This window comes from Ambystoma mexicanum, chromosome 4q, assembly GCF_040938575.1.
Source record: "Ambystoma mexicanum isolate Mex_15411 chromosome 4q, UKY_AmexF1_1, whole genome shotgun sequence".
Taxonomy (NCBI): domain Eukaryota; kingdom Metazoa; phylum Chordata; class Amphibia; order Caudata; family Ambystomatidae; genus Ambystoma; species Ambystoma mexicanum.
Genome location: NC_090928.1, coordinates 324,484,846 through 324,499,029, shown reverse-complemented (window position 1 = coordinate 324,499,029; position 14,184 = coordinate 324,484,846). Strand labels below are relative to the sequence as shown.

At 44.5% G+C, this 14,184-nt stretch overlaps 1 protein-coding gene across 5 annotated transcripts in view; it reads right to left on the bottom strand.

The window, feature by feature from the left end:
- BIRC6 (baculoviral IAP repeat containing 6) overlaps positions 1-14,184 on the bottom strand; it is a 3,097,233-nt gene that overhangs the window by 1,419,312 nt on the left and 1,663,737 nt on the right. For all 5 annotated transcript variants that reach the window (XR_011268132.1, XM_069607902.1, XM_069607904.1 and 2 more), the window contains one exon: positions 7,766-7,896. Coding sequence is in view for 4 of the 5 variants with exons in the window: in XM_069607902.1 (XP_069464003.1) it covers positions 7,766-7,896 (131 nt within the window). In the remaining variant the exon portion in view is untranslated. The remainder of the gene's footprint in view (positions 1-7,765; positions 7,897-14,184) is intronic.

Genomic DNA, 14,184 nt, shown 5'->3' with positions numbered 1-14,184 from the left:
GGGAAGGAAGGTTTTTTTCGAGAGATGCCTGGTTAAACTGGGTAGATTGCGAGGGGGAACAGATTGTGGCAGGAGATGAAAACCTAGCCCCAGACCCAAATATGGGTCGGTCAGGAGGTGTCAGGGGGCACACAAAAGGGATATTGTCCAAACAGCTAAAAAAAAGTATTGACCACGGTCCCAAATATTTGGTAATCCGGCAGTCCCACCAGGAATGGATTACAGCAAGTTTCAACAATGGATAGCGGGAGGAATAAGGGCGATTGGAGATCTGTATGAGGGGACTCGACTAAAAACATTTGAAAGCTGCCGTAGGGAGTATGAACTGGTTAAGGAAGACTGATATGCCCATCAGCGTGCCAGCGATCACGAAGGAGCCACAAGGCAAATTACAGAATGGGAAAAGCTGATGTCATTCAGTGAGAATAACAGGGGGCTGATATCGGTCATCTACAGGATCTGGTCAGAAAAGGAGGGGTAGGAGAATTGGGCAGTGAGGAATAAATGGGAGGATATTTACGGTTAACTAATGTGGACATGCTTTAAAGGGATTGGAATAGCCCATACACCTTGGTGCAGCACCGGGAGCTGCAATACAAGCTGCTACACAGATGCCACTCCCCTCTAGAGAAACTCCTTAAGATGTACAACTCCCACTCATCGCTGTGCTGGAGGAATTGTGGAGGGGAGAGAACTATGGAACATTTTTGGTGGGGGTGCCTGCAGCTCAAACGCTTCTGGCAGGAGGTGAAGTCGAGGATGGGCTAGATAATGGGATTCAATATAGAAGTAGACTGGGCCATGGCGCTCCTGAACCTACGGTCGAGTGGGGGTCTGCGGTTGGGAGGGTTAGCAGGAATGCTGTGGGCAAACCTATTAATGAGCGCTAGGCACTGCACAGTGGAACAGTGGAAGCAGAAGGCTCTACAATGGTTTTGCACAATATGGGACGTTGGAGTTGAAAAATTGACGCCAACAGTATGGAGTACAATGCGGAGGGTTGGCAACATTTGGTCACTCTTTCTTACCTATGCACTTAAGGACTATACTCACTTATACATCCCGAAGAGACTGATGACACTTGGGATGCTACCGGAGAAAGAGGAATGAAATGGGGAGAGTATAGGTGGTCTGTCATCTCTAGATTAGTACGGGCAGTGAAGGTATGACGGGGTGGGGGGGGGTTAAACAGTTATTGTTGGCAAGCTCAGTTCGAGCAAATAATGCACAAGCAGTATGATTGCACTAGTGGATTTTCATATGCTAATAAAGATTTGATTGAAAAAAAATGTTGGAATGCCCAAGAATAAGGAATTACAACTGTCAATTTTTCAATTCATCAGGGAGCCAACTACATCTGGAAAATGACATTTTTCAAACTAAGGAAGCGTCCCCTCCCAAAAGTCTCCATTTATAAAAAGCCCCTTCCAGATTTTACTGTTGTTTAATAAGAGTTTCCAAGTTTAAGTCTTACTGAGAATTCGACTTTTGCCATATAAAAAACCCATAGGATTGCCAAATAGTATGAGATTAACACATACATTATCTTAGTCTTGAAACTCACACTTGGGGCAAAAAAAGAATAATATCTCAGTAGGATTGAGTTGTAAAGCATTTTTCAGCATCCACGTTTCTATCTCACTCAAGTGATCGGCGAGGTTATTGTTCTTTGAATGCGAGTCATTAACTTTGATAAAAACTTGTATCATCAGCATATATGCCTGATATTCAAATTTATATTTAATTTAATAAAAATATCATAGCAGTCTGACAAAGTTATTTAACTAAAGTGGAGAAAACAGGGAACATGCATGCAGTTTCTTTTGGGGGGGTTAGGTGGGGTGGGGAGGACCAATCTTCACCTGTTTAGACTACTGGAAGCATCTAGAGACCTGGGAGACATATACAAACATATATTACAAAACACGGAATGAGCATGCTATGATGGTATCAAAAGGAGCAGACAAGTCCAACATTACCAATAAGAGTCATACAGTCCATGTCTGCTTGTTCTAGAATGTCGTCACATAGTGTAAGTAAAGCCGTTTGAATGCCGTATCCTGAATGGAAGCCAGATTTGTTTGAATGAAGGAGTAAGTAAGATTCAACAGAAAGTTAGTTTACCTGAAACTGTTTGTTCTAGGACCTTATAAAACAAGCCACAGACGGCCAGCCACTGGTCTGTAGTTACTCAATATTAATGGATATAGATTTGTTTTTTTTTTTACAAGGGGGAGATTAAGATGGATGCGTTTAATTGAGAAGTTACAGTGCCTTCAACTAGATATTTAATAAATGTCATAATCACTTCTGCAAATGATTCTACAAAGAATTTAGCAAATAATGGGGGTAAAGGATCCTCACCATGGACTTTAGGTTTCAGCATTTAAAAATGCAGGTTATTTCCTTGGTGAAAACTGAACCGAATTCAAATAAGTAGTTGGTAGGATTTTAATCATGTTGCTTGGCAGACCTGTGTTTATTCTTGGATAATTTACGAACTATATATTATCTTGAATATCAGCCACCTTAGACAAAAAAATAAAATAATCAAAGAGCTTCTCAGACATGGGGATTGCGGTCTGTGCAGTCGCTGGTTTCAGTAGATTGATTTAGTGGTAAAAAATAATTTTCTGGGAGCATTGTTAGCCTTCACATTCTACTCTAATCACTGGGTCAATCTGTAGACACGTGCTTGTCCCCCCTAAAGATGGATAAAGCCCCCCCCCCACCCCTTCCAGCTTTCAGTTGACACACTGGACCATTAGGCAGCCCCACAGAGAACCGTGAAGGCAAGTTTTTGACTAAATCCAAAATATGACTGCCAGGTTCAGAAAACACTTAAAGTGGACTTAATTTCAAACCTTGCTGACAATTTACTCACAACACATGGCGGGAAAACTATTTTTGGTGTCCCCAACCATCAGGGGCTCTCCTGAATATACGTGGATGAAGCTTCATGCTGTGAGCTGCATCGGAAGAGGCTTTTCCTTCTGGGGTCATTAATGCAATGGCTTCTTAAGGCAATGGACCAATTATGGTCTTTGTATGGAAAGAGGAGTGAGAAGGGAACTCCTGGTTCTGGTTGCGTGCAAGATCTCCTCTTTAACCTTATAATAATAAACTCTAGGGAGCATGTCCGAGAATCATCCACTGTCAGGGTTCCATTAGATGGTTCTGCATCTGATCATAAAGAAGTCCTGCGTAAATGCAAACATTCCAGAATACACAGTAGAGTGAACGGTTCTCACTCCAAAGAGGGATGCTCTGTAACTCCTCGGAATCATGGGTCGTTTGTTTACACGTTCCCTTTCAGGAAACGCTATGGGTTGCCGTGGAGACGCTGGTGCCCTTTGCATTGGTGTAGGCTGTCAGGCCTACGAAGCCGCCCTCTGCGTGCGGTCACCTAACCAGTATTTAAGCCCCATCCCCCGCGCATAGCGGTGCTTCTGAATTTGCAAAAACTCTTAAGCTTCACATCTTGTTACTGTCTCCTGGTCCCTGGACTCCTTGTTTTTCTATGTGACTTCTTGCATTGTTCTAGTCTATTGCCTTCGTCTTACCTGCTCATTACTAGACCCGGAACGGCCACGACCTGCATTTGCATCATCAAGTCTTACCCTTTAACTGCTTACCTTGGAACTTTCACAGACTGCTTAGTCCTCTTCACGTCTTACCCTGCTTGCCAAAGCCATTTGGATTATTCCAGCTACAGTCATTTCTTCATCCTCAGTTTTTCTGCTCAAAGACTTTAAGGAACATAAAGAACTGTCGCGCATCGGAGCAAGGATCAAAGAACATCAGCGCAAGATCAAATGAATCTTTAGGCGTCCTCGTGCCGGCAGGAATAGGAAACAGGACATTGGGTTTCCAGGACTACCGCTTCATTCACCAGAATTCATCTGCTGTTTCTCACCTGTCCACTCAATTGGCAAGCACATACACTTTGGTTCATGCTTTGTTTCCTTCCACTACTGTCCTCCCGGTAATTGTTGCATTTCTTGTTTTAGGGTACTCACCAATCTAGCTCGGAAGTATTCAGTCCCGTTTTGAGTTTCTTGCTTGTGAGTATCGGTTCTTCACCTTGTTTTGAGATAACAGTACCTTTAGCGAAATGTTAATACTTGGTTACTTTTTCTTGCAGCCAGCTGTCTGAGTACCAGGGTGTACAAACATTTTCGGACAATACTCACCTCAATCTGTCCTTTTGTACTCTTGAGGGGTATATTGTCAGAAAGACCAAATTGCGTCTCAACGTGTCAAGCCACCACAACTGGATTTATGCCTTGGGCTCTAACAGCCACGTCTGTGTATGCAGTGTTGTGTGTGCTCCAAAATGTGATGTTCCTCTTTGAGGAGTGATAGTATATTCTTGAAGATGTCTCCATAAAGCTTTCAAGGTCTTTGTCCAGAATGAAACTAGGAATATCTTCTAAAGCGAATGTTGTTCATGTATGCTCAATTTTCCATATTTTCCTGTTTCAGATTTATTGTTTCCCTCAGAGATTCTATGTTTCACTACAGGTGGTAAATCCAGCTAAACCGTATGCGTGCACAGTGTAGACATTTTCCATTTTGTTCACCCTTTTACCTACTGCGAGCATCTGCTCATCTGGTGTTGATACCTTTTGGGCAAACTCTGTAATGCTTCCATGGACTTCTTTTTCAAATCTAGCAGGGGATTCTGCAGATCAATTTTCATCACTGGAGCATTTTCGGTGGATTTTGGTTTGATGGTGCATGAACTTGCACCATATCTGTAACCTCTTGTTTTTAGAGTTTCTTGCTGTTGGATTACATTAAAAGACATCTGTACCCTTACCCATCTATGGTTTGTTTGGCCAGTCAGTTGTAGACAATGCACAAGCCTATCGGAGAAAATGGACACTGGCACAGTGGTTCTGGTTATAACCTGCAGCTCTGTGTTGGCCACGAGCACTGCCGTCCCCTATCAACGGACCTTGATTAGCTTGCCATACAAATTTTACATTTTGGGACCAGATAAAGGTAATCACAAAACGATGCACCCTCAATCTCAGGTGCAAGTTGTTATTAGCATCAGTTATTCAACCTCTTCCTACAAAGCAATGCCAAGGCCAGGTGCACCATGGAACTGCCTAGATAGCTTTGGCGTGGTCCACCAATCCAGACTTCTGTCTTTGAAAATAGCTTGCTTCTGTGTTTTTTTTAGTATTAGGCTCTGTGAGTCTATTGTTTCTACATCCGAGATCAGGTGGGGGAAAAAAGATATTGATGAGGAGTTTCTAATGATGTCCTAAAGCTCAGTGCAAGTCCGAGGTATTGCAGCGCTTCAGAAGCACAAACTAACTGAAAGCTTGGAGGACCCCAAAGAAGCTGCCTCAGTGGAGTGTCCACCTATCCAGGAACCAGTGTAGCGGTATCTGAAGCTCGGTCATTCTCTGCACCACTCCGACTATGCTACATGTTCCATAGGCTTGTCAAGGTGTTTGCAAGGCAGCACACCAGGCCCGACTTACAAATCAAATACGCTTGTGGAGCGAATACTGCTTCTCCGATTACTCCTCGGGTATTGGACTCAGTCCTTGGCTGGTTTCTGCGACTGAGGTTCAGGAGGACAAACATGGTTACAGCCGTACTTGGCGTCACACCGCTCTGCCGTCAGTTCAGTGCCTCTGGATGAACGTGGATCATTCGGTACTCTGGAGGTTTTCAGGCATCTAGGGAAGGTCCACAGCTCCCAGCCGAAGTCTAGTTCACCACTAGCTACGCCTTCGGAAGCAGGCCTTGGGCCGTCAGCACCACCAAAAGGCAGATAAAGATTGATGCCTGCCCAAGAAGTGCTCCTAATTCTGGAGCAAAATGGTGCTTCTCTGGCTGCCAACATCCTCCATCGCGCAGTTCAACCACAGAGACTCACATTGCAGGAAAAGACGTGGTTCTGACCCGTGGCACGGATTGAGCCCATGTGAACCCCTTCATAATGTGGCTGCCATGATCACTGGAACAGGCAACTGCGTTCACCAACTTTATACCCTTTGAGGTTGTGCAATCTGTTTTTCCTTCTATTTTGCCAACATTGTCACTGGATTGATTCCCCTTTCCTGGTTTTCACTAATGCTTCTCTCCATGACTCAGACAATCTACTTTTTGTGGCTAGGACTGCTACCATTAAACAAATGCTCATATTAACAATTTTTTCTGTTATTAAACTGCCCTCCTCAAAACCCCAACTCTACCTCTACAGAAGGTGGCACCTCCATTACCTAGGTTTACGTCTTCCTTTACAAACTACAGAGAAACACTGGTAGAGACTTTGCTTGACACAAGCTGCTCTCCTCTTCTTCAAATTCTTGTAAAATCACTAGTTTGTAAAACCAAAGAATCTTATGCTTAGCCCTCTTGAATTGTTTGAGGTTTAGTATTCGTTGTGCAAAATCTTTACGTAAAGGATATTTCTGAAGACATTGTGTCAACTTTTTAATTCTATAATTTGGTTTTTGTGACAGTGTTGAATTTTGTGATGGTGAAATTAGGTAGGGGCACATTTTGGTAGGGCTGTAAATGGATTCCATCATAATATCTAAGAGGTGCAAATTGGTTAAGGGCCAGTTTATCATGTTCAAGGGAGGGCTATTTGATGAATGGCATACCAAAACACTTTGTTAGCATAAAGGAAAAACATCCAAGAGTAAGATTCATCAGTTACAATATCAAAAAATTACTCTTTTCAAATAGTCAAACAATCCAATCACTGACATTTCCCTCCTGCATGGAAAGGGTTTCAAATTCAGATTCGATGAGCAGGAGCTAAAAAATGCTACTGGGTATCTTGCATCATCCAGTACGCAGGAGCTACGGCTGGAGAAGCAGGAGTGACACCCAGAGCATCACAAATCTAAGTTACATATGTAATGCGCCCATTTAACTTTTGACCTACAATGTATGCTCCATTATATTTTAAATGGGTCATAATTCTCCTTTATTTGTGTACTTGTTTGTAATGCAACAGTGGGCCTAGGGAGCCAAAAGAAGCTCCTAGTAATTGTTAGTTTTAAGCTAACAAGGATCTCCGACAGTAGAAACTAGGAGCTAAATCGCTCCCAGCTATTTTTAACCCCGATGTATTAGGGAACAAAACCGATCAATTTCGGTTTCATATATAAACCAGAAAAGGATTAATCGAAGAGAAGAATTACCTAAAAATTTAAAAAGGTTCACCTGTGCGAAAGAAAACAATACTACCTCATCACAGATTCAACCAAATTAATTACAAAGGAATGGGAAAATGTTTTTTACAGGTAAGAGCCATTAACATTTAATTATAGACTCATGAAACCTTCTGCAAATATTGCTATTTGCACCGATGATCCCAGTTATTTCCTTACGAAGTGCAAGGAGTAATTAAATGAATCAGAAGGTGTGGTCAAAGCATTTTCATGGCTAGTGGTGCAATACAACAGACCGTAAAAGCCCAACAATGTAATTGATTATGTTAGTCAAAGCGGATAAATGAAAGTGCTATAGTGCCAGAGGAGAGAACACATTCTTGAAGTGTCTGATAACATTTTTTCATGTTAAGCTTTCCATGAACGTCTGAGAATTCCCACCATAATTTGGAAAAAATTGGTTACTCTACAAAAAAAATCCCAAGTATACATTAATATGAAAAGTTACAATATCACGATTTAAAATAGAATAGTTATGGCTTTGGCTTGGGAAAAGCACCAAGTTCACCGGTATTCTTTGACAAACGAAGCGGACAAGGAAAAACTGAGTGCCATACCTTGAAGACTTTAGCAGCGAGGGGATCTTTTTCCAAATCTATATCTAATGGATCAATATCAACTTCCATCAGGTCTTGTAATAATTCAAGGTCAATGTCTTTATCTTTTTCTAAAGCTAAAGCTGCAGCACCTGAGGGTGATAAAACAACTTAATTACATTAAAAAACAGTCTAAGTGGTAGAAAGCATTGATAGAGCAGGTTTTGTTCTCAACATAAGAGCTCTGCGTTAATCATGTAAAGTGTTCAGATCTATAAGGAAAGACAATGCATTGACAATTATACATTAACTGGATAATATGTTACTCATAATTTAGTGACGAAATCACAAAGTAAGGTGATCCTTCGGTGGGAACAAAAGGAGCTCTGGGGGGCCAGCGATACGCACCAGCAATGTAAATAACTACCCACAGTTGGCAACAATGGGATTCCACAGAAACCCCTCCACATTGTCCAGCAGCACTCACTGGCCAGCCTGGCAATTGTTAAGGAAAATAGGTTGGGTTATACATCCCCTCTTACACTGCACTGGGGTTGCTTTTAGCCTGCCTTTCCTCCCACCGAGAGCACAGCCATACTCCATGCCCAATCTCATCACCGCAGTTGGGGGATCTCCCTCTCAAACACCAAGGCAAGTTAGGATACCACCATTGTAGAGGTCCCAGTAGGCAACCAAAGCGAGGCATGTGAGCAGCAAGGGCTTGTGTGTATTCAAATTCTACATGTGAGCCACAAATCTACTCTAACTGTTGGCAGTTGAAAACATAGAAAACGCAACCAGAGGAAAGCCACCTTGGGATGCAAAACCAGACCAGAAGAACACAAACTGAGTCGTGGCAAGTCTGTTTCATCACAAAATGGCAGCCAGTACATTTAAGCCCAAGGCCACTGCCAAACAAATGATAAATCGCTCCATACAAAAACAGGAAATAATTGAGCAACAACCCCTGTTGGAAATGGGTGAGCAAGCTAATAGGTACCGTAAACCTGCAGAGATCTCTATTTTAGACATTGACTGGGATCAGATCAAAAGGAGTAGAAGTTGGAAGCCTGCTGGGGTTTATTTATATCTCACACAGAGAGGTTTAACAGGAATAAAGAAATCTTCAAATCTACTGAAGGATCCTAATTAAACCCTGACCGGAGCCAAAGACCAGAAGAGAGAAACACAAGAATCTCTCTAGGGTTTATCAACATTAGCCTAGGTTGACCCACAGCTATAAGGTAAGGAGATCTACAACCAAGTTATACGCTAGGCCAGGGGGGTAATTGCTGGGAGACTGTTTTCAGGAAATGAACTGGGCGCTCTATCCCATGATCTGAAGTCAAGACGCGGGCATGGCACTTTACGCTTCAAATTATATGATAGAATCTTGAAAGGGCTGGCAGGGTCCCTTAGTAATGTAAATAATCATTTCCTTAAACCCTTCACGAGAATTCCTGAGGTCAAAGAATCATAGGGGAGGTTCATAGTCCCATCTCCAAGTTCATCACACATCTCGAGTTCTCCCTCCCAACACTATAGTTATTCAGCTGAAACCTCTATCCCCTACTGGAGTTCACACCTATAAACATGTTAGCAAATCGAGGTGTTGTGGGGTCAGCAATACCTTTTTGTTTTTCTTTTTTCCAAGTTTGGTAACCTGAGAGAATGTTGCTGGTCGAAAGAATGTTACCAGTTGGTAAGTAACTTGTAGATTTTTAATATTATATGGCCGAATATAGCACTGCTTTACCGAAAGCAAGCTCTTTAGACTGGGAAGCATCCAGACTATAGAATTTAGAAAAGGTGTGCAGCGATGACCAAGTTGCTGCTTCACAAATACATTTTATGGTAACACCTCTTTGAAGGCCTGTGGAAGAGGCTATGCCTCTGGTGGAATGGGCCCTTAAGCCTTCTGGTGGGTCTTTGCCCACCAATCTGTAGCATTCTGAAATGCAAACCACAATCCAACGTGATATGGTTTGTTTTGACACTGATCGACCCAATTTCCTTCCGGTGTAGCCAATGAAAAGTTGATTATCCACTAAGCTTTGAAAGCCTAGAAATGTTCAAGCTTAGAGCTCTTTTCGGATGCAGTCTATGTAATCTTTCCTCCTCTTTACTGGTATGAGGTGGAGGGTAGAACGCGGGCAGAATAATTTTCTGATTTAAATGGAAATCAGACGCAACTTTAGGCAAAAACGAGGGTTTAACCCTCAATACCACTGTCCCTGTGGAACACAGTATAGGGTGGCCCAGAAGACAGTGCATGCAATTCACTCACTCTTCTTGCAGATGTTAAAGCAATCAGGAAAGCAGTTTTCAATGTTAACAACCTTAATGGACAAGTGTGCAAGGGTTCAAAAGGGGCACACATTAAAAACCAGGTTAAGGTCCCAAACTGGGACTTGAAAAGGGTAAGGAGTAACACATTAGAGAGTCCCTTTAAGAATTGTGTTATCAAAGGAATTTTAAAGGAGGAACATTCTTCAGAAGAGCGCTTGAAAATGGAAAGTGCTGCAAGATAACCTTTAATGGTCCCAACATTTAGGCCTCTATGTGCCAGGGACAAGAGAAAGGACAAGACCTCCGGGATAGAACATAGAAAAGGATCAAAATTCTTTTTTCTGCACCAGTTGCAAAACCTTTTCCAACGGTATAGAGATTTTGTTGCTGGCCGCCTTGCTGAAAGGAACACCTCCATGATGTCATCTGGAAGGTCCCAATCCTTGTATCTCAGCCTTTCAGATACCAAGCATGAAGGTTGAGAGTCCTGACCTCTGGATGGAGAACCTGGCCCTCCATTTGTGAGAGAAGGTCCTCTCGCTGAGGAAGACGTAATGGAGGACAGATGGACATGTCTAGAAGGTCCGGGTACCACGTTCTCCTAACCCAATCCGGGGCAATTAGGATCATGCGGTTTCCGAACCGTCACAATCTCCTGATGACCGGAGGAACGACGGGAATCGGAGGCAACGCGTACAGTAGTGGGAAGTTTCACTCCACCACGAACGTGTCCCCTAGGGCTCCTCTCGGGGGAAATTCCCTTGAGCAATACCTTTCGCACTTCCGGTTGATTCCGATCGCAAACAGGTCTACTTGAGGGGTTACCCAAAGGGCGAAGATCTCTTGAAGGACTTCCCGGGCCAGTTCACACTCGTGGGACACCGTGCTCTGCCTCCTCAGAGCGTCCGCCGTCATATTCTCCTCCCCCGCTATATGAACTGCCGTTAAGGAGATTCCTTCTTGAATTGCCCAATACCAGAGCCGCATTGCCTCTCTGCACAGAGGTAGTGACCCTACACCTCCTCTTTTGATTAGATAATGACGGACAACACAGTGGCCATGCACTATCAGCACATTTTTTCCTCTGACAGATGGAAGAAATGCCTTCAGCGCTAGTCTGATTGCTCTCAGCTCTAAAAGGTTGATGTGTAGTTTGGACTCCGATGGAGACCAACGACCGCCGATTGTCAGATCATTGGCATGAGATCCCCTCCGCCCCCATGAGTGAGGCGTCCGTCACTACTGTAATCTCTGGCCACGGTTGCCAAAAATGTTCTCCTTTTAGGATGTTCTCTGTGCAAGTCCACCACAGAAGATCCTGCCGAACCTTGTTCGGAATCTGAAGAAGATCTGTCATTTGACCTGAGACCATTGAGTCTTTAGAGCCCATTGAAGGGATCTCATTCTCAGGCGTGCCTCTGGCACTAGGAAGATGCAGGATGCCATGAGGCCGAGCAATCTTAAGAAGTCATAGGGCTGGAGATATTGGGCATTTTGGACTTTGGAAACCATCTGAAGAATGTCTTAAGCCCTTGACTTGGGAGGCAAGCTCTTTCCCAAGGATGTGTCTAATACAGCCCATATGTACTGGAGCTGTTGGGAAGGTGTCATTTGTGACTTCTTGAAATTGAGGGAGAAGCCCTGTCTGTGGAGGAAGTGGCAGGTGACTTTCAGATGATCCAAGGCTTGTTTGGCAGAACCTGCCCTGATCAACCTATCGTCTAGGTAGGGGTAGATGTGAATCCGCCCCCTCCTGAGGTGCGCTGCCACCACTACCATTAATTTGGTGAAGACCCTTGGGGCGGAGGTCAACCCGAATGGCAGGACTCAAAACTGATAGCGTGAGTCGCCAACTACAAACCTCAGGTATTTTCTGTGCTTTAGATGAATTGGCACATGAAAATAAGCATCCTGGAGGTCCAATGACACTAACCAATCCTGAAGTTGAAGGGCCTGAATGATCTGAGAAAGAGTGACCATCTTGAACTTGTCCTTCCTGAGGAACGTGTTCAAGCATTGTAAGTCCAGGATGGGTGTCTCGGTCTCGGGGTCTCTCTCGGTCTCTCTCGGTCTCTCTCTCGGTCTCTCTCTCTCTCGGTCTCTCTCTCTCTCTCTCTCTCTCTCTCTCTCTCTCTCTCTCTCTCTCTCTCTCTCTCTCTCTCTCTCTCTCTGTCTCTCTCTCTCTCTCTCTCTCTCTCTCTCTCTCTCTCTCTCTCTCTCTCTCTCTCTCTCTCTCTCTCTCTCTCTCTCTCTCAAGACAGAGAGGGAGTCAGAGAGGGAGTCAGAGAGGGAGTCAGAGAGGGAGTCAGAGAGGGAGTCAGAGAGGGAGTCAGAGAGGGAGTCAGAGAGGGAGTCAGAGAGGGAGTCAGAGAGGGAGTCAGAGAGGGAGTCAGAGAGGGAGTCAGGGAGGGAGGGAGAGAGGGAGGGAGAGAGGGAGGGAGAGAGTGAGTCAGAGTGAGTTAGAGAGGGAGAGAGAGAGTCAGAGAGAGGGAGAGAGAGAAAGTGAGTCAGAGAGAGAGGGAGAGAGAGAGAGAGTGAGTCAGAGAGTCAGAGAGGGAGAGAGAGAGGGAGAGAGAAAGGGAGAGAGAAAGGGAGAGGGAGAAAGAGGGAGAGAGAGAGGGGGAGAGAGAGTCAGAGAGGGAGAGAGAGAGTCAGAGAGGGAGAGAGAGAGTCAGAGAGAGGGAGAGAGAGTCGGAGGGAGAGAGAGTCAGAGAGAGAATATATATATATATATATATATATGATACATTACTCACTGTAATCATATTTCTGATGCTTGTATCTGCTTAGATTCACATGCTCTGCATAGGCCAACCTCTAGTGGAAGCTGCAGAGTATTACAGTTTTCGAAACTCGAAAAGGGACGTCGATAGGGCGTGCCAGTAATACTATCCCTAGTGTGACGTCCACTGTACCCATGATCCTTCATGCATCGAGGTCCCTCAGATTGTTATTTTTCTGACATGAGGTAGCATGAAGTGTAGCGGGAGTACAGTTGTATCCAAGCAGATATGTATAGACAAGCTCATAAGCATCCAGAAGGGTGGGCACATGTGAATCTAAGCAGATACAAGCATCAGAAATACGATTACGTTGTGTAATGTATCCCTTCTGAGGCTTATGGAATCTTCTTAGATCACATGCTGTGCATTGATTAGCGAGCAGTGTTAGAAGAAGGTGGTGGGATGTGAGGTGTCATGATCTCTGCTTCCAAAAGGTCAGGGTTTTCCCAACTCCCTTGGAAGCAGATCCATAACCCAGGTTCCGAGGGCCAACCAGTCCCAATTGGGACCTTTTGGACCCAGTCCTGGCGCCAGTGGCACCAGGCTCATAAATATGCCCAGTCCCAGCGCTGGAAGCGCCGGGCTCATAATGCTTGGGTGGACTTACCTGCAGCAGACCATGCTGCTTACGTGCCTGCCAGTTGAGCCTCTGATCCTCTTCTGTTTGGAACTACTTTTCCTGTTGGGTGGGGCAGGAGCCACTCCCTAGATTCAGAACACTGGAACTTTTCTGGAAAGCAGGAACTCTTTTCTTACCCATGCATGGCTGTGGAAGGAGACACCTAAGCACTACAGGAGGCTATTTAAACCACACCCGATGGATGAATCTTGCTTTGCGTTATTCTGCATCCTCTGCAGCAGAACGCTCATCGTGTCTTCTGCATCTGATCCTGGGCCTAAGGAAAAAGGCTTACCATCCTGAATCCAGTCTTCAGCAACACCTATAAAGACAAGAAGGAACAGGTTAGCATTACGGTCTTCAGTGACAGCTCTTCACTTACCTGGTCCATCGGCTGTCACCAACGCCTCGCGCTGCATTCTGGCATCTGAAAGACAAAAGCTTACCAACTCTTCGCACGCTCCGGAGGCCTTCGGCGCTGCATCCCGCATCTGAAAGACAAAACAAGGTGCGTTTAAAGACATTGGGGAACTTTAATACTCACGTGCCATTACTCCTTTCCACATCTAACCCAGTGGGTATTCCGGCACCCTGCAGCCGCTCCGAACTTGTACCTGCAAAATAAAAAGACAGTTAGAGCGCATCGTGAAGCAGGCAACAAGCGCTTACAAGTGAAGAAACTGGTTACAGCACCCTGCCCCGAGGCAGATGGAGAGCACGGCGTTCACTTACCTAAGGTGAGAGCGTTA